General features: G+C 38.8%; 2 protein-coding genes across 5 annotated transcripts in view; one reads left to right on the forward strand and one right to left on the reverse strand.

The window, feature by feature from the left end:
• Positions 1–39: 39 nt before the first annotated feature.
• Positions 40–24,271, reverse strand: NOP14 (NOP14 nucleolar protein). Its single transcript, XM_080410433.1, has 18 exons — positions 23,770–24,271; positions 21,507–21,641; positions 20,541–20,682; positions 20,040–20,185; positions 19,472–19,609; positions 17,834–17,956; positions 16,544–16,675; positions 14,927–15,242; positions 13,496–13,626; positions 13,179–13,264; positions 11,351–11,486; positions 9,426–9,527; positions 8,472–8,625; positions 4,124–4,283; positions 3,145–3,292; positions 2,089–2,207; positions 687–842; positions 40–343 (listed from the first exon to the last, which is right to left on the reverse strand). Exons 1-18 carry the CDS (start codon positions 23,965–23,967, stop codon positions 244–246), a joined length of 2,622 nt encoding a protein of 873 aa, XP_080266559.1. The 5' UTR covers positions 23,968–24,271; the 3' UTR covers positions 40–243.
• A 111-nt stretch (positions 24,272–24,382) lies between these two features.
• Positions 24,383–27,392, forward strand: part of GRK4 (G protein-coupled receptor kinase 4) — a 42,813-nt gene continuing 39,803 nt past the window's right edge. Inside the window, exon 1 of one of the 4 annotated variants that reach the window (XM_080410720.1) lies at positions 24,383–24,809. In XM_080410720.1, coding sequence (XP_080266846.1) covers positions 24,758–24,809 — 52 coding nt within the window. In that variant the 5' untranslated portion in view covers positions 24,383–24,757. The remainder of the gene's footprint in view (positions 24,810–27,392) is intronic. The other 3 variants (XM_080410718.1, XR_013931867.1, XM_080410719.1) reach the window with 3 other exon arrangements.

Genomic DNA, 27,392 nt, shown 5'->3' on the forward strand with positions numbered 1-27,392 from the left:
AATATTCTCTAGTATGAAAATAAACAGAAGTATACCACATACAGAAGTGTTATTTTTATTTTCCTCATGAAAACCTGTGGATTTTTCCAATAAGCAGGTTCACTTTTTCAGACAGATCGGATGAGGCTGTCTTCTCAAAATGAATGCACCCAAAGAATGCAATTAAAATCTGTTCAAAAGCCCCAGGATTGGGCTATTTTATATGGCAGTAAAAACAAAGATTCCTGCTGTAGATAGTCCCAATTAATTCTTCCCTCTTTTTCTTTTCATGGCTTTCCATTCACCTTCCTGTGCAGAAAGGCTACCAAGAAGCTCTTTCACTTTTCTTTTTCTAGCTGAATCTCTGTAAAACAAACAACATATAAAATATTTCAGAAAAATTACACTAGGGAAAATAAGTAGATTTAGACAATAATTACTGATTTATAAAAAGCCCCCCAACTCTTAAATTTCACCAACACACTCAAATAAAAACATTCTGCATATCTTAAACTAGGGAAACAAAACCGGAAAGCTGAAAACACTTCAAATGATTGCTATTGAAAGTGTGTGTTTTTCCCCAAATCGTCCAATTTTTTTTAAGTTTAGTATGGTTGCTTATTATTGTCAGTCTTGGCATGCAACAAAAAAAATGAACACATAACAGACCAACCCCCAGACTGGTACCGAAACAAAGGCTACATTACCTCTCCATGATTTCTGAAAGTTGCATTCTAGCCAGAAACTGGTTATCTTTCCGAATCTCACGAATGGCTCCTTTAAGTTCACGTTTATGCCTCTGAATCAACTGTTTTCTTTCTTGCTCCTTCTTGCTGCCTCCCTGCTTTCTTCCAAACTCTAAACTGAAATGAGAATGTATGTGTGAGCACAGAACACCTTAACAGAACTTTTTCAGTTTATCAGGAGTGAGTTTTCATATGAATACCAACTCAATTTTAATTGCTGCATATTCTAGATTAACTTCTAAAATAAGGAGCTGCCCAATGAACTTCTAAAATAAGGAGGTGCCCAATGAACATAGTGGAAAAACTTACCAGACCTTCTAACTGCATATCATCATCATGCAAATGACAAGCAGACAACATTTACATTTCAATTCCCCATACACAGCCTGCATTTTGAACAGACTGAAAAAGCTAGAGTAGGAGAATGAAAGACGTATGGGGAGAGACAGGATCTCCCAGTATATTTCAAACTTTTGCAGACCTTCTCTGCAGGTGAATTCACAGAAACTGTCTGCTCAGTTACTCAGGGATAAACGCGTACAGCAGAGGAAATCTGTCCTCTTCAATTACTAGAATAAGTAAGGCAGACAATTTATGCCCCTGTAGATAACCAACATGGCTAAATAGATCAGCAGCCAATACAAAGCAGACTTCCTGAATCAGAATACCATTCTATTATCTACAAAACCAAACTAACATTCTAAAATGTAATTCCAAAACAGAATAAAAAAACGCACATGGTAATTGCATGCTCTGTGAAAAAGGGGGAAAAAAAACCCCCATTTTTTTTGTCATTGCTCCTGTTGGAAGGTGGAAAGCTGCTTGGTTGGGGGAAAGAGAAGAATGGGGCAAGGAAGTATGCTTAAATGAATGCTTAATCTGACTTAATATTTGTTACAATCAGTGATGCACAGTACAGGAATAGTCTACCTTATCTTTTGCACCAGTGAAGCACCCCTCAGTACTTCCACTATCTGTTCTTTCCTTCACATAGTTTATGTATGTATGAACTACTCACTCTTGTTCTTCCGACCTGAATGCTTGACAGAGCATTCAGCAAAGCACCTGACTAGACAGGTCAGACACCCCTTTTTGTCTTGAAATTTATTAATTTACAATCGATTACATGGGCAAGAGTTGATTTCCAGTGCTATTTTTTCCATAAGATAATCTTTATTTCTTAGAATTCTTCCTTTTTCTTTCCCTCCCTACCACCCAAACAGCTGGTTCCTTGTGATTTGTGCACAAAATCTAGCAGAAAAATAGTTACGTTTTATGTCCTGCTTTCCAAACACTTCTAGCTTGCTGAGAATCTTAATGTTTAAACACACTTCTCCTTTGCATCAAGGGTTGCTTTACTTACACTTTCACAATTTTAGGTGTATACTGTTTCAATGGCACTGGCTTCTTCTTCTCACTTATCAGTGGGGTATACTGTTTCACTTTGTTCTCTAGCTCTTTCAGAGCACTGTGATACCATTCCTGAAAACGCAAATCAAATTACAACTTTAAAAGCATATAAAAGACACCATAACTCACAAACTATTGTAAATTGAATCAACAGTAATGTTCTCCCCTTATGTTCTCTTTCTGGGTAAAATCACTGCTATTCATTTAGGACACTGCTAACACTGAAATGCCATTAAGTCTCCCAGGCTGGATAGTATTTAATATCATGGATAATAAGAAAGGTCTGCAGATACTTTCACCTAATAGAGAAAGAAGCAAGACTAAAGCCAGTTTAACTCAGACTCTGCCTTTCAGGGTCATGTTAAGAATGACTGTACATTTTGTTTATTTTGATGGCAAGAAATATATGCCATTTTGCATCACTTACATCACAAAATGTTCGCTAAGGATATTGCATGACGCCTCTTTGAGGAGTGGACAATTTTGCTACATTCTGAGGAGACAGAATAAAAATTTGAACATTGTTGCTAGAAAACAAACAACTGTCCACTTTTAAATCAGATAGCTGATCAGGCATATTTATATGTTAGTTTTACTTAGACAGTTAGAAATACTACCTCATCAATTTGGTACATGTATTTGGTTGCACCAAGGTGTTACAAATTCATTACAGAACTACAAGAGCAAGTGGATGACCAGCCTACTACTCTTATAAAGTCACTCGTGGAATGTTACATTATTATAAGCTAAGTGCTATCTCTTCAATTAGCAGGGCAAGACAAGATAGAGAATGAAAAAAATAGCTTTTCTAAATATACTCTGCTCTTTCGTTTTTTTCCACAGAAACATCACTATGACTTCTGAAGAGCACAAAAGGCAAATGCCTGACCTTTGAAAACATCTCACTGATGCTTACGCTTGTTTCTTGTTTCTTTAAGCACAAATGAAGATCACAGGATGTTTATTAATAAAACAAACACCAATTATTTCATTCTTGAGGAACACATACCTGCATTTTTTCAGGATATTCATTCACTGGCACATGCTGTGTAAGGAGAACTCTGACAGGATGCATTATTTCATGGAATGATGGTAAAGACTCATACAGAGCTGCACATTTTTTAATAAGGTCAAAACACAGGGCTAGACATGATAACCTGTTAATGTACAAAAGAATTAACAATTTCACTTGCAAAAACTGAAGTGGATTTTAACATAAAATGAATCAAATTGGAGAGTGTTAGCAGCATCTACTACCAAGACTTCCTGACAGAACCTGTTACAAGACTGTTTCCAGTTGTTAATTCAGGCACAAAATTGCATTCTAAGCAAATACCCAAGGAAACCATCAGCCACAAATTTTTATGTCAGTGCAGAGCACAAGCCAGTATTGCATCTTCGGCACTTACATGGAGTAAGAAGTTTTTATACTAGTTATAAAAGTGTTCTGGTGCTGTTTCTGAAGTTCTAAAACTTCACTGAAACAGAATCAGTAATTTTGATTTTGTGTTTTCTTTTCGAACTTTGTAACAAAATGCTTACTCATCCCTGAAATAAGTTGTATCATAACACAAGTGCAAAGTGAAAAATGAGGCTGAACATGGTTAATGAACATGTTTAATTGCGGTCTTAGTTACTAACTTCAGTGTGTTATTACTTAAGTGACACTTCCTAACAGAGTGTTTGTATGCAAATACAGTTAATTGCTTCTGAAGAGCTTGACAGTTCAAAGTACTGGGTACCTTCACTGTCTCTGCATCATTCCCATCTGTTCTCAGCTGTACCATAAAGGAATGGAAGAGCTGAGCACTCTAACGTGCTCCACGTAACATTCTGGCAAAAGATTAGCAATTTCGTATGCTAAAGAATAAAGCGTACCATAAAAATAAAGCGGAACAACTCACTGCTCCTATTTTTATTCCTGAAGAACATGGTCACCGAGATTGCCCAAAAGATGATCTGGTATTGTGTTTACATTTCCTACATACCTGATATGATTCATTTCCGTTCTACTGGTTTCCTTTAATCTAGTCACAATACTCAAGGGCAGATTTTGCTTCTGCCAGCTTTCCAGATCCTTCTTATCACACACCAAAAGCAGCTCCAAGTTTTTCCCCACTGGTGAAAATGGATGTACTACAGTATAGCCTAAAAAACCAAAACAATTATCATTGAACAAGATCAATATGAAGCCTTCTTTCTGAAGGGGAAAAAACCCAACAACTATTTTTACATTTTTAATTATACTGCCTCAAAAAAATACTTTATCAGTATTATGTTTTTCTAAAATAATGGGAAACACTGGAGCATGAATACAGTCATCAGCAAGTGCTCTTAGCCATGCCACTCAAATCACAGAATCCAAAGGCAGGGTCTGCAAGAATGAAGTACTGCCCACTGTAGAAGAACAGGTTTGAGACTATCTAAGGAAACTGAGGGTGCACATGTCCATGGGACCTGATGAGATGCGTCCAGGGGTCCTGAGGGAACTGGCAGATGAAGTTGCTAAGCCACTCTCCATCAATTTGAAAAGTTGGTGCAGACTGGTGCATCCCCCAGTGACTCGAAAAAGGGAAAAATGACCCCTATTTTTAGAAGGTCATTGGTGGCCTTCTATGACAGGGTCACAGTTTTGGTGTATAAGGGAAGAGAGACTGTTGTCACCTACCTGGACTTGTGCAAAGCATTTGATACTGTCCCACACACCATCCTTGTCTCTGAAAGGGAGTGACATGGATTTGATGGGTGGACCACTCGGTGAATAAGGAGTTGGCTGGACAGCCACACTCAAAAGAGTTGTGCCAACAGCTTGATGTCCAGGGGGAGACCAGTGATGAGCGGGGTCCCTCAGGGGTCCATACTGGGACCAGGGACCAGTATTATTTAACATTTTTGTCTGGGACATGGACAATGAGATTGAGTGCACCCTCTGCAAGTGGATGACATCAAGCTGAGTGGTGTGGTTGAAACTATAGAGGGAAGGGATGCCACCCAGAGGGACTCTGACAGGCTAGAGAGGGGGGCCTCCGTGAACCTCATGAAGTTCAGCAACACCAAGTGTAAGGTCCTGCATCCGGGTTGAGGCAACCCCAAACACAGATACAGGCTGGGCGATGAGTGAATTGAGAGCAGTCCTGCAGATGACTTGGCAGTATTGAATATGAGCTGACAATGTGCACCAGCAGCCCAGAAAGCCAATCGCATCCTGGGCTGCATCAAAAGAAGTGTGGCCATCAGCCTGAGGGAGATGATTCTCCCCAGCTGCTTGGCTCTTGTGAGACCACACCTGGAGTGTTCAACTCTGGCGCCTCCAGCATAAGGAAGACATGGACCTGCTCAGGCAGGTCTGGAGAAGGGCCACAAAGATGATCATGGAGCTGAAACACCTCCCATACAAGAACAGGCTGAGAGAGCTGGGGTTATTTAGCATAAAGAGAAGACTCTGGGGATACCTTATAGCAGCCTTTCAGTACTTAAAGGAAGCCTACAGGAAAGATGAGGAGGGACTCTTGATCAGGGAGTACAGAGTCAGGACAAGGCATAATGGCTTTAAACTGAAAGAGGGTAAGTTCAGAGCAGATAATAGGAAGAAACCCCTTACTGCGAGGGTGGTGAGGCACCGCAAGAGGTTGCTCAGAGAAGCTGTGGCTGCCCCCTCCCTGGCAGTGTTCAAGGCCAGGCTGGATGGGGCTTGGAGCAACCTGGTCTAGTCGAAGGTGTCCCTGCCCATGGCAGGGGGTTGGAACTAGATGATCTTTAAGGTTGCTTCCAACCCAAACCGTTCTGTGATTCATTCTATGATTCTGTGTATGGGCAGACAGAAGACACATAGGTACATGTCTGCCCTGTGGGGAACAGTTAAACTGCCAGTGAGGATGGAGTACTGGACATGCTTAAGAGTAAAGGGCAGGCACAGGACCTTCCCATGGGGTTACAAGTAGAAGGCTTTGACCAGAAAGTGGTCAAGCAGCACAGCGAGCTGGAGCAGGAATTTTGTGGTCAAGGGAAAAAATAGTTTGCAGTCTCTGTGCTGGACCTTTTTGATTTTATTCTTTGTTTTCCTTATGTCCTGCAAGCTTGCAATGGAACTTATTTCAAAACTGTAAGAATATTTACATGCTTTAGAACCTATATCTGAAGAACTTCTTTACAGATGGGCCAGAAAAAAGCATGTTGAAATAAAAATTTGTAAGGTTTGAGACCCAAAATTGTGAGAGATTATGACACACAGACATATGCCAGATCAGAAACTAAGATACGTGAGTTTTGTTATATTCACTATACTTGTGAAAGGATAGCAGATCTTACTAACAACTCCATTAGCTAAGGCTACCAACAGTGACAACTCCTTCCCACTCCCTCCACATCTTCTTCTTTTTTAAGGTAGTAATTGCTTTTTTAGTCTAAAGCAGACTGTATTTCAGTCTTTTATGGAGTTGTATTCCATGTAATTTTTTCAAGTGAGAAATTTAAGGATCAAGTTCATAAAACTAAACCAGTTCTATTTGCTGATTGTACTTACTGTCAAAATTGAACCCCAAGAAATTTTTTGGTGTGACAGTATATTAACATTCCAGAGAACTGGTTGTATGCTCATTTTAAAATATTCTGTATTCACAGCCCAACGATCACATTTATCAGCAATACTTCAATCATGTATTTAAAAATTCATGGTGGGATACTTTGGTAACATCAAAACACCAACAATGACTGAAAAATTCTCAAAGAGAACACAGTCTCTCTAACGTATCTTTTATTGAGCTTTTCCTCACTGCTAACAGAAATCAACACTATGCAAATTTAGCTAGTGCAAAAGCATTAACAGAAATAACAGAGAAAAAAAGATGGTTAACACTCGATCATCGATTACCACTAAATATTTTTAAATAGTTTATCTGATTTTGCAGAATCCTGTATTTTAGCTGTACTAAAACCCTTTGTAGATCAAATATTCCTAAGAGAGTAAACAAAGGACAAAATACTTTAAGTATTATGTAACCCACCCACTCCTTAACCTCTTCCCACCTCCTTCTAAGACTTCAGCTGTTGGTGTTCTGAGAATCTAAGGCTTAGCTCTGATGCAGCCCAGCTGTGTAACCTTGGCTCACACTTTAGAGAAAACTGCTAAGCTTTGAGAAGCAGATGGGAGAAAGTCTGTAGGGTACATCTGTACAAGATAACAAAGGTGAAACTTCAGTGCTAGGCTTGTTGAAAAAAAGGATCATTAGTAGCTCAAGAATTCAAAAGAAAAAAAAAATTCCAGCATGGTAAGGCATAAAAATCCTAAAGGGGAGAAGAAAAAAAAAAAAAAAAGGAAGGTGCAAGATGACCACTCGGTGCTACTGAAGATGTACTAGAATACTGCAGCAACAGATCCAGACTGATGACCACCTAGCTAACAGAAGCTCTTCAAATGTCTTATCAAGAGTGACAAGCATTATCAATACATAGCCTGTAGTTCATTAAATCCCAGATGTCTTGTGAGTTTGCCAACAGATACTTGAATTTTTGACTTGAGACCATCCTGTCTGCAGAGTCTCTTCATGGATGCTAAGTGACACTCAGAGTGACCCAGGCAGAGATACTAACACATGCTCCTCATAAGTGAATTACTGTCCCTGAACTTGTCAAAAAAAGAGGCCCGTATCTAGACTAACTTTAAAGCTAGAAATGAGGTCAAAAGAAAACGTCAAAGAAAGAGGAAGAGTGGCAAATAAAAATCATTTGCTAGCATATGGATCAAATAGAACAGATAGATTTAGTGCCCCTGCTGTCTGTGCAAGTTGCTAAATTTACACAGTTATGCTACAGCACAGACTAATCCTGCTTGTGGGGATAGCTGCCCTCTGACAGGCTACAACAAATCCATGTGAAATAAATAAAAAGGAAAAATATCAACATTGTAATATACTTCTCTTGTTTATCTCAGTGATATGGCTATTAGCTGAAGAGGGAGGGTATCTGAAGCATTAGCTGCTACCTCACTGAGAAGACAGGGTACTCACCGGGAACCCATTAAGAACTGTGAATTTCAGAGCACAGTCTAATCAGTCTGTCTATTTACAACGCCAATATTGCAAAAATACTGCACTGTGGGCAACATGACTTCATTTCCTTTAATAGCCTCAGTTCTTTTCTCCCTGCTAACAACACTAAAAGATCTAGTTCATAATAAGATGCCCAAGAATCAAGGTTGTGTATGGCTAACATAACATGATTTTTGTCTTTTTGTTCAAAATAATAAATTCAGTGTGAATTACTCTTATTTAAATTTAAAAGATAAACCCTAAAAGGTAAACTTAAAATTTAACACTCATTTACTATAAACAAACTCACCCTGGGCCCGTTTTTTGGGTAGAGATATGTGAAGTACTCCAAGAAGAAAATTGATGAGTTCTGGTACAAATCTTTTGGAGAGAGATACATATTCCAGGAACAAACAACATATAAATAACCCTTTAATAACATCTTGCAATGTTGTGATGCGACACTAAAAGAAAAAAAAAAAAAGGCACAAGATATTAGTAATAAGAAGTCTATACATCACAAATACAGGATTTCCCAAAAAGCAGAAATAATAAATAAGTTGTACACATCTAAAATCTGTAAAATTACACCCTTTGGACTTCACATGAGAAACATACTGGCTTTCTCCTGCCCTCACTAAGAGTACATGCAGAATCGAGTAAGAAGTCAGTCAGAACTGGTTTAGCCACTAGAAGGTGCTAAACCACAAACAGTAAATTCTACAGAAATGAACCAAAGAAATGAAATAAGGCTCAGAGCAACTTCGCTATCTGACAGCAGCAAAACAACTAGCTCAAGACTTTTGAAACATATAAACAGGATATTTGAATAGAAAAATTAGGGCATCTTTTAACTGCACTGCAACATACTGCATTAGGTACATTTTCAAGGAAAACAAATACTGCCAATTTTTAAGTATATTTCTTAAGTAGGAACAAATGCAATATATGGAAGAGAAATCACTAATGATTTTAGACTGTATTCAGTCTGTTCTACTAGTCGTACCTAATTTGTCATATAAGAAAATCTTGTGTGACAGCTTGAAAAAATGATTAAATACAGTTTTGTGAGTTGGACTGTACTCTACAAGGGTTTTTTTTCCTTTTCACTTTTTCTTCCAATTACTATCTGTGACTATACCAACACAAAGCTGTCTTTTCAGTACATTTCTAATATATACATTAATGTTAACAAAATATTTGGAGTCCTGGGAAGAAACAAGGAAATGAAGTTATATATTGAGATGCAACATCATAGACATACCTTAGTAAGTAGCTGACTCATGTACATAAAAGCAGGTGTTACAACCGGATGCATGAAATCAGAAGTTGGAAACAGCAGAGATGTAATTTTCAAATAAATAAGCTGAGAGCACATAAAACAGAGTAAGGGAAAACATAATTAAGGCATTACTCCCAGGATCTTGACTTTACACATATTTAACCGATGAATGAGTAACTGCCATGTAGTAGTCTCAAAACACAACAACACACATCATTTTGAGAAATCTGATATGATACATGACCTATTTGAGATGATTGTTTAAGTTACATGAGAAAATGGAATATCCATTATAGGTCTAACACTGCATTAATTAAACAAGGCAGTTGAAAGAACCACCACGAAGGAACTATGCCTCCCAACCCCATTTACTCTGTAAGAAAATATGACCCCCTCCAGCCTACTGCAATCACATACTCTCACACCACAAAGAAACGAGCAAGTGGCTACACAGGACCTGTGACACCATTCAAAAGGTCCTCAACAGACAATTAAGTGACCAGGAAACTCGTGCACCAGCACACATCAACAAATAACAGCTGCAGCCAAAGAACTAAACAGTGATTAGGTACACTTTTACTGAAGGGGACTTGTTAAAAGAGCTACAAGCGACCTCCTGTCAAGACCATAGGGATGGTAGACATCAGTTGTGAGGCAATACTGAAAATTATCATAGTCAGCTAGACTCAAATGGAGTTATCTTGTTTCAGCTCTGTTTCTCTCTATGAAGTTTCTGTCATAAACAAATATTTTCCTGAACTGTTTTGATTACTAGATACCACAGTCCAAATTTCAGGTTAGATAAACTAGAGGCACATGTAAGGTCTACTAACACAACTGGTCTAAGGAATGTTCACTCAAACAAGTGCTTTAAGGATAGGAGTGATATAATTCCACCCTAGAAGATAATGATGACTTGAAACCTGGAAAAGTCCACTGAAGGGAATGCAAGTCAGAAGTGTGATTGGTGTCATAAGGGTGACAGTAACAACACAAAAATAGAAGTTAAAAACTCTCTACAATACATTTCCTGCAAAATTCAAAACATCCTGAATAAAAGACTCTTCAAAAGAGCTCAATATAAATATTTTTCAAGCTGTAATAACCAAGTCTTCTAAGCAAATCCTTCAGCCTATTTTCTTTTAATAGTCTTAATTATTCCATCAGGCAGCACTCTTCATCAAGCGTAGCTCCCTTTGATTACTGACTTATGGTTTGTCTTTGAAACATTTTCCATATGCTCCATTCTTGAACTCCCTAATACCTATTTACGTGGACACTAAAAAAGGAGTCTGTTCATATTTAGCATGACCACTGAAATTTTGAAATATTACTAATATAAGGACGAAAGGTCAATTATTTTACAGTCATTACATATGATAATTTCTAAATGTAAGTACTAAGAAATGTTGTATTTTTATATCCATAATATTTCATTGTTATTTTTGTTAACCTAGGAGACAGTATGCCTCTGGAGTACTTTTTTTAAACATTTGTACTTAACTAAAGACATGAGGACATAACTGACAGCATCGCTTCTTCCTAGAACTACCCATTTCAGTTTCATCAGGAAAACAAAGAATGTTCTGCTATGAAAACTGGACTGCCAGTTTTAAGGTATTTTCCCCTTATTAATATTTCAGTCAGACATCTGTTCTGAAGAACATGGCGAAGTGTGTGTGTTTGTTTCTCAGGGTTTTTTTTTTTGTTCTTGTGGGAGTTTCTGTTACAACTTACCTGCAAGAGAGGCAATTTAAAACATCAAGAAACCTAAAAAGCCATAGATGCTAATAATCCATTACATACTTTGAAACATGACATTAAATTTAATGTCATCTCATGTTTACTGGCATTTCCATACTAATGGGAAGAACAAGATTATTTTCTTAGCAGTATGCATTTGTTACCATGTCTAAACCTGGAAGTGTTGCACGGCCTTTAACTTCAATTAATTCTTCCATATCATGTGCAGCGTCTCGAAGAATAAACTTAATGCTGTTACTGGCTGCCTCAGGAAACATCTGGCAAAGATTGTACAATGGCCTATTAACAAGAAATGTAAGTAACAATCAAGTTACACTACTGATGTTAATAAAAACCTGATTTTTAAGCACCTGTAGGAAGATATTTTGTGTACTACATACATTATATCAATAACAAATGCCCTGAAACAAATTATTCTTCTTCAGAAATAGCCACACAGTATATAGATTATTATTGTAATATTTTTATATTACAGAGACGTGTATTTTTCACTGGACCTCATGAGATAAATCTTTGATGTGGTGGTTTCTAAGTCTTAAATAAAAAATAATTAAAAACTTTAAAACACACACCTAAAACACCTTCTATGTTTAAAACATACCCTTCTGAATCCCCTAACTCTACATTTTACTGCACTGAGGTATGCAGACACGTACTAGGCAGCACGCTACTCTAAATACTCTTAGGCAATGTTAAACAATGTGTGAGACAGCAGTGTGGTTAGCAAAATTATTAATTAAAACAAGGAAAAAAGTGCCCACAAAGTTAGTTCAGCTCCTGGCCTACAGTTAATGCCTACAGGGAGATGCAGTCAGGACTCTGCATCTGTTTGTTCAGTTTTTCCAGCGTTTTCAGTTAAGAATGTCGGTAGTGATACTAGTTAAGTCTAATTTCTATGAAACAATAAAAATGTGTTTACGCTTTTTTACAAAGCCCCAGCATGTGCGACAGTATCAATGGGTCAGTGCTCTTGCTGACGAATGCAACAGAGCAATGAACACTAAAGCTGCACATAACATATTTTTTAAAACTTACTTACTTGAGCATGAAATAAAAACCACATGCTGAAAACTACATACACTGACAGAAAGCTGTCTAGCCTGCAAAGTCAAGATAGGAATCACAGACTTAATTTTGGTTGGAAGGGACCTTTGGAGATTATCTGATGCAACCCCCTGCTCAAAGCATGGCTAACTTCAAAGCTGGATCAGGTTGCTCATGGCTTTGTTGAGTTTTGTATGGGTGGAGATTCCATAGACTCCTGGGAAACTTGTTTTGATGTTCAGTGCCTTTGCTGTGAAGATTTTTTTCCTTACATCTAATTGGAATTTCCCTTGTTGCAGCCTGTGTCCACTGACTCGTCATTTGCAATATACCTCTGAGACAAATTGGGCTCTCTTGTGACTGTAACTGGAGGTCAGGTACTTGAAGACAACAATGCCAAATTGACAACTTCCTGCACGGTGTTTATTTGGAACTTCTGTATGAGCTTACTATAACTCTTGAATCGCATTTTCATCTAGTTCCCTGAGTGAATTCACAGAACTGAAGCCCATGGAAAAAACCAGTGATTGCAAAGGGAACTGCACGCTGTAATTGCAAAGCTTAAAATCCTTGATCAGTAGTCTAAATAACTTCATATACAGAAGTTTGCATGCATACATAGTATCATTTATCCACTACCCATGAAAACCATTTTGCAGATCAAAAACTACATTCTGAGGTTTTAAAAATGTCTTGGTACAATTAATAGCTCAAGCAACACATGAAACAAAGTTAAAACGCTATAGAGCTGGAGAGTTATCATTTGCCTACAATCCCCACAGAACTATTCATAGAATCATTTAGGCTGGGAAAGACCTTTAAGATCAGAGTCCAACTGTTTCGAAGCAACACACAAAATGCTTTACCCCAGGTAGCTTTTCTCTTTAAATCATAAAGGAGCAAAAGTCCATAGTATTTATTACTTACAGGACCAGTTTGTCAATTGTTCTGAGCTCTGGTAAATCCAGAGTTGCTAACTCTCCAATATACTCCAGAAGAAAGCCAAATAATTTCTGCAAGAAGCATAACATAAAAATTATTAGGGTTTTTCTTCATTGTATATATTCTTAAACTGCACAAAAGAACAGTGACACAGAAGTTAGAAAACAAGTAGTGTGTTGATTCTGCTGCTATTGACAACACAGAAGCATATATATGTTATACTGCTTTCTGAATACTTGCTAGAACTTACTCTGGAATTCAAAGTTGATTTTAAACTTCAACAAATCAACAACCCCCCATACCTCCAACTTTGCTTTGTTTCCCACTGCAAGGCTTGGATGATTGCATTTCTGAATTCTATCCAGTATAATAAGCTGTTGTTCTATTGTTCTTCCAGCCAATAAAGACTTAAATGTCTCATAGGACTCAGGAACTAGAAAGTAAAAACAGAAACTGACCAGGCAAAAATCTCAGACTTAACATACTTAATTCAAGTGAACATCTTAACAAATTTCCAATTTGAAAATGTTACTATTCAGAAAAATAAGACACAATACAGCTTTTAAATAATCACCTTTTAAACACTATCTATAAGCATATAGGTAACTATATATATGAACATAAGTCAGAAAATCATGTAAATGTTTTTCAATGATTAACATTCAATTCATCCTACATTTGCTGCCTAAGGTGAGCACAACTGTGTTAACACACACAAAGCAGAATTAAACTTAAGCACGCATTCAATCATAAATTTACCATAACACAATCAGCTCTATGTTTAATTCATACCTAACTAGCTTTTGTATGCAGGATTTTAAGAACAGAATCTTGCCACTGGAAGAAGAAAAAATAATAAAAAAAAAACCAAACCCAAACAACTGGCATATATTTAGTTTTTTGCACGAGTGAAAAAGCTAGAAAACATCCTAACCGGTTACATTTTTTGAGTTACTTCATGTGACTGCTTTCTGGTTAAAGCAAAACCTGAATGCAATTTAAAAGGCTTTCTGTAGTAAGTTATCTCCTTTTGATGGAAAAATGCAAGCACTTAAGGAAGTTGTTTGAAAGATTGTTAAATCTTGTGACATACACTTTTGTTAGAGAAATCTAAACTAGGACAATAGTTAGATGTGTTACGTACTTAATAATAATGAATGTTTTGTGTACTACTGGAAACATGGCTCCTCCTCCCTCCTAGGCCGAGTCCCAAAGGGAGTCAAACTTTCAGTCTCTATTTAACAATACCGCGATGTTACATCATGGGGATTAAACCCTCAGAATTCTGCCTCTCCCAGCATCTTCTCTGACAAAAATGTCAGTCCAAACACTAGAGAAAGTAATCTTTTCTCATTTAAGTATAGGTAATAGAATACTATTCTGACTTCCCTTATGCAAAACACTAGCACTTTGGATTGGATGTGATGGTGGCCTTCAGAAAGGAGTACAGATCTTCATTTTTCTCCCAAGTATTTAGCTTTCAATTCTAAGGCTGCTTGGAGAAGCAGAAACAGCTCTGGGATGAAACAGATCTGGTTCCCACTGCTCAAAGCAAGACTGGTGCTGATCACTACAAACAGCAGTCACTGGCTACTCTTGGAACAGTAGAAGACAACTATGAAGCAAAACTTTATGTATGAACAGGAATACTTAAGATCCTACAGGGCAGAGAAAGAGACTGGTTATAAACCCCTTGAAGACAACAGAGATCTCTGGATCAATCCTTTGCTTACCAGCAAATGTATAGGGAAGCTCTGATTTGGCAGCTTCCATTTTTCTATCTAGTTCCTCCACACTCTGTGATTCATTTTTATTTGTCTTGTGTTTATTCTGTTCTTTATTCCCTGCAGTTTCTTCTTCTTCACTCTCAACGTTAGATTCAAGATCTGAGTGGCTATCTGCAGCAACATCCTCATCTTCACTAGCAGATTCTTCCTGACTTTCTTCTTCATTCCCATTATCTTCCTTCCCACCTTCTTCTGCTTCCTCTTCTTCATCCTCCCCGTCTTTTTCTTCTTCCTCTTCATTTTCAATATTAATTTTTCCATTCTGTCAGTAGAGAAAATAAACCAGTTAAAACACCGCAAAGTGACAGCACCTCGCCAGAATCACCATGCAAAGCTGTCATTAAATACACACGACCAGCACCTGAGCCTTGCTACCCTGACCAAGCAGTGAATGGCAGCAGTGCCAGCCAAGAAGTGATTTTAAGCAGAGAACACGCATACAGATAAGAAAAGTAGCGTTATTTCCAAGGGGCTATAAGAAACTGGAAGAATAGGAGGTAGTATATGAGGACTAAAAGAAACAACACAGAAATAAAAACTACTAGTAGATGATATGGTGGAAAAAAAATTCAATATCACTTCCAGAAAAAAATACATATTCCTTCTATGTATTAAAATAGCATGTCAGATAAATATTTGTTCCCATCCAGATTTTATTAATCATCAGTTTAATTTCCCATTCACAATTTATTTTCTCCCCTTGAAGGACAACAGCAGTTCCCTTGCTACTTACATGTGAGAGGATCAGTCTCTACACACACGCACCACAGTCAGGGTGACTCTCACCACATGAGCTTTAAGATTATATTGCTCTGCCACCTTAATCAAAGCTACTTCATAGGAGAAGGGCTCCTTCAGAAACCCACTCGTCCTGAGGCTGAAGTTTGGTGGAAGCTGTATTAAACACAGTGGAAATTTAAAAAATGACCAGAAGGGCTAACACGCTCTCTTCAGCCCAGTAGCATAGGCGGCTACTATAATAGTATAGTCAGTAGATTGAGGGAAACAACTATTCCCCTCTACTTGACACTGGTAAGACCACACAGAATACAGCATCCAGTTTTGGGTTTTCAAATACCATAAAGACATCTATAAACTACAGCAAGTTCAGCAGAAAGCCATCAAGATTGTTGAGGGGCTGGGGCACCTCCCTTGTAAGGAGAGGCTGACCTGGGATTTTTCAGCCAGGATCAAATAACCACCTTTCTGCACCTACAAGGGACGCCACTGAGAAGGCAGAGCAACACTCTTCATCACAGCCCACACCAGGAGAATGAGAAGCAACAGGCCTACGCTGAAACAAGAGATGTTCAGACTGGATAGAAAAAGAAACTTTTTCACGCTAAGTAGTCAGTGGAAAGGCTGCCCAGAGAGATGCGCTAACTCCATTCTTGGAGATCTTCCAAGCACAGACTGGATAAAGCCCTGAGCAAACTGGTAATTTCATAGCTGACCCTGCTTTGAGCAGGAGGTTGGACTAGATGCCTTCACAGAGGTCACTTCCAAACCAATCCTCCTATGTTCTTTTCAGAACTCTGAAAACTCTGAAATTTGAAACCTTACCTTGTAAGACAACAACCGTCTGTCATCTTTATCCAGGATAAAGCCATCAGACAGATCATCAGCTGACACATGGCTGGGTTTCTTTTTGTTTGCCTGTTCATCTAATCCATGCATTCTCCGTAGTCGATCTGCCTGTTTTAGTAGAAATACCACACACATTGATGTCAGCCATCTATATCATTCAGGTAACTAAACCAGAATGGAAGATCCCTCAAATACAACGCTAACAAAATCAAAGGCAAAAAAAACCCCAAACAGTTAACTAGGATTATTCAACAAGTTGATGAAAAGAAAAAACAGCAACTTGATAAATTATGGGCAAAAGCTGATGATGCCTTATGTTTTGTGGCGAGTGTGATCTGATAAAAGCACACAGACAATTGGATTAGCTTACTTGGAAGCCTTTAAAACTGGGTTTACCAGAAGCATTATGTTCTCTCATTTTAAAATTATCTGTTTTGCTTATGAGACAATGCATCATTATTAGAAAATGCAAGCTTCTAAAGCGTTTTATGATTCTGCAGTGTTTATCTGTGTTTCCCACATGTAACAACTTTGCAGTATAAACGCAACGGGCAATATCTGAATCAATCATTTACAAAAGGATTTCCACCTGGGCAACCAGACAGACTGTGCATCAAACAAGATGACAAGAACACAAAAAGAAAAAAACCCCTCCTTTGTTCTGTTCTGCTATTAGCTACTGAGCTGTTCTGAGATAACTTGAAGGTACTGAATCCTTGCAGTCCTAAATGTATCCCTAGTACACCAAACCAAAAAGTAAAAAAAGGAGAGAAACATTTACCAAATTACTCATTCTTTCTGTAAGACTTAGAGTTCCATGTAATAGAAAGAGCATGCAACATTTCCCAAAAGAATTCTATTCCCCTGCATAGTACCGCTGGAAGACTCTTGCAACACCAGAAGAAAACAGTAAATGACTTGCCAGTGCATTAATTCAACTGCTGTGCAACACGATACTCCCCCTGACTTAGAAGCACCTCTCAACACTAATTTAAAACATTTAAAGGCAAACTGAAGCCGTATTGCATTTCTATTGAAGAAAGACCAACTGATTTCATAAACCTCAATAGTCAGTCACGTACTAAGCCTATGTTTTTTTGTTGTAATACCAGATTGCAAACAAAACACAAACAGATTTCCTGAATTCAGCCTCTGACAAACTGTAGTTCAGTACAGCCACTTTTAATCTAAGGTCAAGCAATGAACATACGCGGTCACTCCCAAAATATACGCCACAAAACAATCTAAAAACCATAAATGGTATACCTCCAGCTTCTGGAGTCGTGCCTGCTCCTCTTTTGCCAATTCTTCTTCTGTCTTCATCCTTTCTGAAGGTTTTGCTTTCATCTCAAATCCAAGTTCTCGAACAATCATATCATATTCATCAGGCTAAAGAAATATTTATATAATTGTTTATTATCTTAAGTTTTATTATTCTGCTTTGCAGACACTCTCTGCCAGACTAACAGCTAAGAAATACAACTATTAAGATATAAGGAAAAGACCATTTCCAAAGAAAGCTATAAGGACATTCAACTCAGCACTAAGACAAGTAATGGAATGAACACTTGAACAGAAATTCTCCTGACATTTCCCTCTCCCCTATTTAAGTTACTCACAACTTAAACACTTATAAATAGCATCTTAAATAAAAACTAGTTTACATATTAATTGAAAAACTTTAAAATATTAATAAAACACTATCTTCTCAAAAAAGCAGCTAGAATGAATACATTTATCGTTTACATTTCACTTTATAATATCAGACATGAGCTAAGTCTTTGCTATCTTAGTTACACAGATGTTCACCTTAAAGTAATAAAGCAGCATACTTGAGAAAACAGTCACTAGCAGAGATTACACCGGACATGCGAATAGAGTCTCCTGATACCTGCTTAAGTCCCTAAGCCATACAGCTTTTCTAAAATTAATTTCCAGGAATTTTTCTTCTTACATACGACTAGATAATTTTCTCCAATTCAATGTTAATGTTCTAGAGCATTATTAATTCATACTTTGCATCTTGAGAATTCTTTAATTGGATCCACACACATGAAGCATGGGAATCTAACCTACCTTTTCAGCAAATTATGATGACAAAATTTTTGTCTAAGATACCATTACCAACACACTACAGTATTCACCATGTTAAGAAACATCTTGAAAACAAAGATCAATACATCAAAATATGAACTTTTGAACCAGTATCTTCTGTTTGTTATTTGAGATTCATTATAATATAAGATCAGTTCATTACTTGAATCTTTCAAAAACTGAACTATATTGCCAAGGAATAAATGGAAATTCACAGTGTTCTGCAAAACAAAACAAAATTTCTACAAGAAAAAAAAACAGTGCAATGCATTGTATTACCTATTCTTAGATTTAAATGTTTATTTCCCTTAGTATAAAATAAAAATGATAGAAAAAGCTTTGAGACCATAAGGTATCTAATTCAAAAGATAAAATATCTTCCTTCCCTTTTTGTAGAGACAGTATCAAATTTACAACAAGGAAACATTTGCTGTCAAATAAAAGTTGTTTTATTCAAGAAACACTGCAAAGGCATTCAAAATAAGTCAATGATCTCAACAATTTCAGTTATTCAAGAAAATGTATTTATTGTACAAATAAGCTGTAGCTAACAGTGGTATTCAACCTGCAACCTCTCTCAGAATTGATAAATAATGAAAAGCAATAGGTAATTAAAAGCAGACAAATCACATAAAACCCTATATTCCTCCAACTAACCAAACGATCCTAAAACTGCAGCATACCTTCAATGTGAATAGCAGGCTACATTTTATTTTACAAAGTGATGAACTCTGCCTTATGTTGCAGCCATTATGAATCAAAACCACAAGTTATTAAAAACAACAGAAAGTAGGCCAGACAAACCCTTACCTTAGGCTTTTCTACTTCTTTGTCCTTTTTCTCTGATTTTGGGGTTTTGCGGGCAATAAGGGTTTGGATTTCCTTCCAGTCATTGTCAAGCTTTTCTGTCAGTTCTAACGCACTTTCTCTCTGAGTTTGCCTCTCTTGCTAGAAAAAAACAAAACAAAACCATAATGCAGCAGTTATGTTCAGATGGATGTGACAGCATTTACACTGTAAAACCAAAATGCTGTCTTCGGCAAATTAATAATTTTAAATATTTAACATTTTAAAGGTGTAAACATTTTTTGTGTAAGAAGCAGTATAGAGTTACACTGAATGGCACAAGGGTTGCATACAGAAAACAAGTTAAGAGTCAAGAGAGAGGGAGATTTGTGCATACAAAAGAATGGCAGATATTAAGTGCATATCTTAAAATGCCAACAAAGTCAGACGGACTTTATGCAAGAAGCTTGGACTCTTCTCCTAGACAGCTATCTCCTTTGTTTTCTATGCCACTACTACTTTATTTTGCAAAGACAGAAATTGTGACAGCTTCTTAATCATGTTCACTTATACTTCAAGGCTAAAAACTCACCTTTTCTTGTTTAGATTTGGTTATCATCTCTTCTATGAGTTCCTTTCTAGATTTAGGTTTTTCCTCCTCTTCATCTTGCTGCCCACTTGATGCTTTTTTACGAAGGAGGCCTCCACCCCCTCCAAAGTGAGCAGCGGTTAATTCAGCTGGGGAAAAAAGTAGATTGTGAATCCTTTTCAAATCCATACATGAGGGCTGGAGTGCTGCTGCTGGGGCAGTATCTCCCTATTCTTTGAGAATGGGAACAATTAAAACTATTGAATCAATCATGTACTATTCCCATGCCTATGGGAATGGCCATACCAAAAGAGATTGATGCTAGACACTTAATTTATGCTGACAAATATTTTGTATGAGGTAGGAGCATGGGTTTTCTGTATTTTAACTAGCATTTTGGTGCAGCTAAATAATATTCTTTCTCATTGAAAGATAGCACTGAGCAAATGATGTACATGTACCAACAGTAAAACCAACAGTGGGAAACTAGCTGACATGTCTTACCTGACAATGTTCCTCTTTCTTCTGTGTCACTGTCACTATCAATAATATCATTCATTTTTTCAATTTCTGCCAGAGATTGGCCGTAATGAGTTAATTCCTCATCTTCATTGAGATTATAGATATTCTTCTTCCCATAATTTTTCTAAGAATAGTAAAACAAACCAATTAAGTAACAAAAGACTTTTAGTTCCCCAGCAACAAATTAACAAAGCCTGTATTTTTAATGCTAGTTGAGGGGATTAATCACTACCAGACCAATACTTTCATTTAAACACATTAAACCTTAAGTGAGGGAGTATGATGCCCCTCTTATGTACCAATCAAGTAACTCAGAAAACCTAAGGAAGCTTAAGTTTTATCTATACATCAGTAACATCAATTCTTAACTACAAAATTTCAGGCCTAATGAAACAGACTTTAACCTATACAAATTATCAGTAGAATATGGTATTACACTACTGAATTCCAGAGACAGAGTATGATGAGGCAGAAAGAACAGCACTGCACGTACAATTCATGTTACAGAATGACAGCAAGTTACAGAGTTGTTCTAGTCAGGAGATTAAATGGCTGTTGTTCAACAGTTGTACTGGAATCTCAGAGTGTACTTGATGGTGGTTGCCTTTTCCTAATTCGATTCCCAAATCACAGTAGTCAAAGAACACCAAGAAATCAATGAATCTGCTTAAACATGGCTTTCTTGCATATCAGTGCTCAAAGAAATTTCTGCTTTGAGAAGTTGTCTTGCAAAACCAGAAAATGTTAATGAATTTTTTTTTATTTCCACAAAATTTGTTTTTTCATGTAAGTTCCAAACATATAAAATATACAAGAAAGCATTACTGTGCAAAATCCTCAGTTAAGGGGGACACAGCCAACTAACGAGTGTTTCTCTGGTTTTGGTTGTGGGGAGGGTCTGGGGGTTGTTTGTTTTTTGTTGTTGTTGTTTTAATTCCTATAGTTTACCTGTCTTTCCAAAGTGAATCGTCTGATCATTTTTTCCTCTGGACTTATTTTGGTGTTATATTCACCAAATCGTTTATCTTTAAACACATTTGTCTTTTCCCTTTCTTTATACTCTTTCAGCAAGGTCTGGGTACGCTAGAAGAAAAAAATAAAAAAAAGATTTAATTAAAAAACAAAAAGAATAATTACTTTCAAAGGTTCCATGGTATCCTGGGGCAACATAATCTAATTTATCAGAATGCAATGAAAGAGAAGGAAAAATTAATGAGAAAAGAGATGGGAAGGTCATACAATATATTCAGCGTCATTAAGTTCTCTTATAAGCTGCCCATATGAAGGTAAAACATGGTACACTGTATTTCACCTTTATTTTATCACATATAAAAACTCTGCATTGTCACTAAAGGATTGATTTATCTGAAGCTTAGTATAAAAGAATAACACATTAAAGAAAGCAAAAAAAGCCCCAGTGTCAGCTGAAACTCTTTTGTCTTCTCATACAAGACATAAAAAATCCCAAGTGGATATATACATTTAGCACTCTGCTTTAGTGTTGAGCACAGGGCGGTTATGCATCAAGGCAGTAAAAGGAAGTTCAGCAGACCTATATGAGCTAGTACATGCTGTACTTACTGTATAGATTGAGAGGCTTACTTTTCAATGCCAGTGATCTAATTCATGACAAGCATCTGATTTACCCAAACACTTTAAAATGTGATACTACACATTCATAAAGTTTTCTAAACCCTGGAAAAATAGTAATGAAGAGTGAAAGCTAACATATTTTCATGCTGAAGATACTGCATAGTTTCTAAAGGAAGAAAATACTGGCCATGTTTAGTCTGCAAAAAATCCATGTTTATTTAAAACACATTAACTGAATCTTACGGAAAGGTACTGTTGCTATTCATATTACCATGAACTCATAAACTGCTGCACTGAAGGAAAAGAACAAGTTTACTACAACAGGCCTGTGTATCCTCACTGAGCATTCACAATTTTCAGATGCCACTGTAACTGACACCAGAACTCATTTAATCTACTACTGTCAGTTCTACCTTGTATTTACTTCTTATAATATATTAAAATGTGTATATATATTTATATACATATATATGTATGTAAATATAAAAAATATATAAAATATATAAATATATAAAATATCAGGCAGCTTAAATGCCATGCATGAACTTTAATCTCTTAAACCCCTGGATACAGAACAGCTTTTGTTCATCAATTATTTTATGTCCTCTCTCACTGATAAAAATTCATGTGCAACCTTTCACAATGCATGCAAAATTAAAGCCTATCCATTTCCTTTTGCTGCACTATTTTTAAAAAGAAATCCTTCGGTAAGTGCTTTAAATTCTGTTTGACAATAGATTGTATAGAACATGTCAGAGAGAATCTCAGGGGCATACTTTCAAATTATGCTTTTTTCACCTTTAACAGAATCTACAGACGTTTTAACTTCTTCCCTGGTTTGTCTGAAGGAACAAATCATAAAAAATTCCAGTGCTTCATTCAAGGATAGGATAGGTTGCTGGAATCCCTGATGTAGTATGACGTGATGTTCTCCCTTATGCATCACAGATTTTGGTCAGGTAGCTTGCGGTGTCAGTAGAGAAGGAAAGGCAATTGTAAAACAGTATAAGGGTGGAAGATAAAAGATTTATTCTTAAGCTGTACCATCATTCCTATGAGAGTAATAAGGATTGTTGCATCCCAACATACTTCTACAATGCAACGATTCAACCAGTGCAAAAAAATGTTATCACACGATTTCCAAATCTATGGTAGTTTCTTTGTGTCTACGTATTTCTCACTGCATTCAGAACTTAGTGCCCCTGCAAGCTTTCACTATTACAGCAATATTGACCCATTATCAAGAAGCTTTACATCCCATAGCGACCAAAACCGACCAACATTATGAACACCGACAACTGCCTACACATTGGTCCAGTGTTTGCTTGCTGATGTGTGCCACTGTATTCTGGACCTGGGTAATTTGAAACGAGAATCATTGCTACACATGTGATGAGGAAGACTTGGACTACTGAACTTTTTAGATTGCACTGGAGGGAAACGTTTTCAGCAAACTCTCCATCATCATCTGAGCAACGTGAGGTGACCAGCCAGCCAGCCATTCCTCCAGTACACAACGGAGGTAGTCTCACCAGAGATGGCTCCAGTCTTACCACCTCTCCACCGCAGCCACATCTACAGATGCAATCCTTCCTCCCAACTTTTGATGTCCTCTTACCTTCTTGATGGCTTTGGACCGTGAGACACCAGGCAACCCCACATCATTCTTGGTCTTCCTCCCCAAGATATTAAACTTCTGCCTGTTGACCTTCACCTCAAAGGGGTTGCTCTTAACCATGGCCATAGCTGACTTCACGGGGCCCTTGGCTGTGGAGGGCACCGAGACCTTTCGTTTCCGCTTAGCTGCCTTCCCCATTTTGGCCTGGCTGCCTGCGCGGATGCGTGTGGGTGAGGAGAGGCCCACTACTCACTCAGAGTGCGGGGGCCAGGCTGGAGGCGCACGCAGGGCCAACAAAATGGCGCCCAGAGAGGGCAAAACCCCCCGAACTACCCCTGGGGCCTGACCACTGCCCTTGGACGCGGAGCCAAGCCGCGGAGAGCTCCCCAGAGCGCCGTGAGGGCCGGCGGGGGCACGGAGCGGCGCGGCAACAGCGCACCCCTGGAAGCGGCGGGCCCGGCGGTACCACACGCGCACCTCAACCTCGCACCTCTCGCGAGACCTTCGCCCAACTATCGCGAGACTTGCCACTCCTCTCCTCTTCCGCTTTAGGACGAGCCGGGGGGGGAAGACTGGGAAAAGTCTCGTGCACTACATGTCCCAGCAAGCAGAGCGCGGTCGGCGCCGGGGAGCCGGCGGGAGTTGCCGCGCGAGGCCTGCTGGGAGTTGTAGTTCTGAGGAAGAGGGAGGGGGAGGTGGCGGAGAGCGCGGAGGCGGAGCTGGTTGAGGCGGGCGGAGGAGGGCGGACAAGCCATGGTCGGGGCGGGCGGTCGCTGCCTGCTCCTTGCCTCCGCCCTCGGGGAGGGGGAGGCCGGTGCCGGGGCGAGCAGCGGGTGATGGGGAAGAGGCGAGCGCAGCGCTGAGGTCCTGCGGGGCCGGATGAGCGGAGGCTTGGCGTCGCGGCGGTGGCGGGGCTGGAGGAGGGGGCGAAGGAGGCAGTAGGGGCGGCCTCCACTCCGGCTGCCCTAAGGGGAAGGAGCCCCCGACCATGGAAATCGAGAACATCGTGGCCAACACGGTGCTGCTGAAAGCCCGGGAGGGTGAGAGTCGCGGGGCGAGGCGGCGGGGGAGGTGAGGGGGAGGAGAAGCGAGAGGGCGAGGCGGGGCGGGCAGGGGACGTACCGAGGGGGAGGAAAAGGGTCTGAGGTGAGGGGGAAAGGGGCCAGCGAGGCGGGGGGAGAGGAAGTGGTGGAGGAGAAGAGGGTGGGGGGGAGGAGAGGCTGCCGGGCAGGGAGGTCCGGGCGGGGCGCGGACCCCCTCGGGGCCGGTGGCAGGAGCTCTCCCCGCCGCAGCGGGGCGGGCGGTGAGTGCCGGGCAGTGCCCTCAGGCACCTGCCCCGCGCCTCCCGCGGGATGGGTTTGGAGTTACTGGCTTGTGGCTTTGCTTCTGGAAAAAAACCTTTCCTCCTTCCCCCTTCGGGCTCTTGAATCAAACGGTGTTTTTACCGGATGTTTTAAGAAGATCGTTAATCTGTAGATTCTGGGTTTATAACTGTATACGCGTGTGGCTTTGTAGGATGAAGTGACATAAGTCTTCTCTGGAAGGACCTTGCACTCCATCTTGCTGAAATTCCTGCCTGTGAAAAACATAGCTGGTGAATGCTACCTGTATTTTGCAGTCGAGTGTTACGTATTAACCTAATACTAAAGCGTTGTGTTTTCCATTAGATTAATACTTACAGTTTGATTCCTCAGAACATCTTGACTTGAAGATTCCTTCCCCAGCTAACAAACATTGTGGATAGAGAATGAAATTTAGTCTAGCACATGGTTGCTGTTTAAAAAAAGTCCTGAAATAAGATTGTCTTACTGTTCTTTCATGTGTATAATTGTCCATTAAATGGCCACTTGAAAGCCACCCCAGATTACCACAGTACTCCGTGCAGAGTATGTTTTTCAGCTGTGAAATGTGCATATTCTTTTTGGATTGGAACCTGCTTTTCTTAATTGTATTGAGAAGTCCCATTAGTTTAGCTGGAGCTGTTTAAAGTGAGTAAGAACAACAGAATCTGCCCCTGTATGTTTTGCAAGTTCCTCCAACTCTAAATGGGTTTGGCACTTACGCCATATGTGTATCCAGTTAAATTTGCCTTAAGCAGCAAGAGAGGAAAATCAACTTTTTTACTTTGAAGTGGGGTTTAAAAAACAGAACAGTGATCGTAATTTTGGGCCATTTCCCAACCTTAGCTGAAAAGACCACCTCTAACTACAGGACATGTTTTGGCTGGTTTCACTGACGGTAACTTGTCTGTGGTGGTGCTGCCTGAATTTGGAGTTTGCGTTGAAGTGATCTTGGAAATGAAGGGAAAGTGGAATCTGGCTCAAAATTTTACTGTGCCCAAACCCTCACCACAAAGAGTGGAGTGGTAATCTGGAAAGGCTTTTAAGTGGCTGCTTAATGTCAGGTTGCTTCTTTAGTTAAGGTTTCACTATGTTTAAAATAAATTATAGTGGTAGAACTGACCAAACAAGATATTTTAATGAACTAAATGAAAGTCTGACAGCAGCTGATGTGAAGATCAGTTCTACCTGGTGTGAAACTTATAAAAGTAATGGTAATAAGCTGTTACTCTTTTGTACCTTCAATTGGCCTGGGCTTTTTTGTGTAGGCATGCACAAAAACGTGATTTCTGGCTTTCAAACTCTAAAACTCCATTGATCAATTGGTAGAAGATCTTTTACCTTTTCGGGTCTGAATCCCTGTGCATAGGCTGGAACTTAAATCACATTTTTCACAATGCTTCTTGAAGTGGAAGTATTTTCTGTCAGTTGAATGCTCTGGCTGGTCTGGGAATGTCTGGTTTATTCCATCTGTCAGGACCATTCCATAAAATCCCTGTCCCAGCTCTATTCTTATGTGCCCGATAGACTCCAAGGGAATGGAATTTGCAAAGTTAGTATGCGAGGTAGGTATTTTACTGAAATATATTCTTTGCTAAAAGGGCCTCACAATTGGGACAGAAAAGCAGACTTATTATTGACCTTTTGCTTCCTGCATTCCTGTTATCTCACTGTATAGTGTGTGAAGCAGTGGGATAGCATGGAAAAGTGCAGAGTTACTGTTTCTCATGGAAGAAGGCAAAATCCTAAGCTAATATAAAATAGCAGCTTTACTTATTTTGATGTATAGGCTTGAGCCACATCAGTAATCCTTTTTCTAATTCCACAGCATGTTGAAGATTGGATAAGAGAAGGTGTTGACCTGCATAAATATTTCGGTTGTAAAAGCAAAAGAAATAAGATGTAAACTACTGTGCTCTTATTTTATTGTTTTCAGTGGCTGTTGAAAGAAATCATTGTAGGCTTAATTATGGTTTGCATGGGTCAATCTCATTCTAACTTGTGATACCTTCATGATGAAGATGAGAGTAGAAAAAGACTGTACTATTGAAAGCATCTCACAGAGTCTTTTAACCCTAGAGATCTTCATTTTGCAAATATAGAAACTGAGTTAAAGATGTTGTATATTTGTCCTCATCTTTTGAAAGGATATGGCAAAGGCTTAATGAGAATTCGGAAATGCCTGGTAAATAAATAACACCAAGTCTAAACAAATCATACCTGAGCACATTAACCAGAACTAACAGTCAAAATTATGATCCCAGATTTGTATTCGTCATTTTT

The sequence above is a fragment of the Falco punctatus genome (assembly GCF_963210335.1).
Source record: "Falco punctatus genome assembly, chromosome: 1".
Taxonomy (NCBI): domain Eukaryota; kingdom Metazoa; phylum Chordata; class Aves; order Falconiformes; family Falconidae; genus Falco; species Falco punctatus.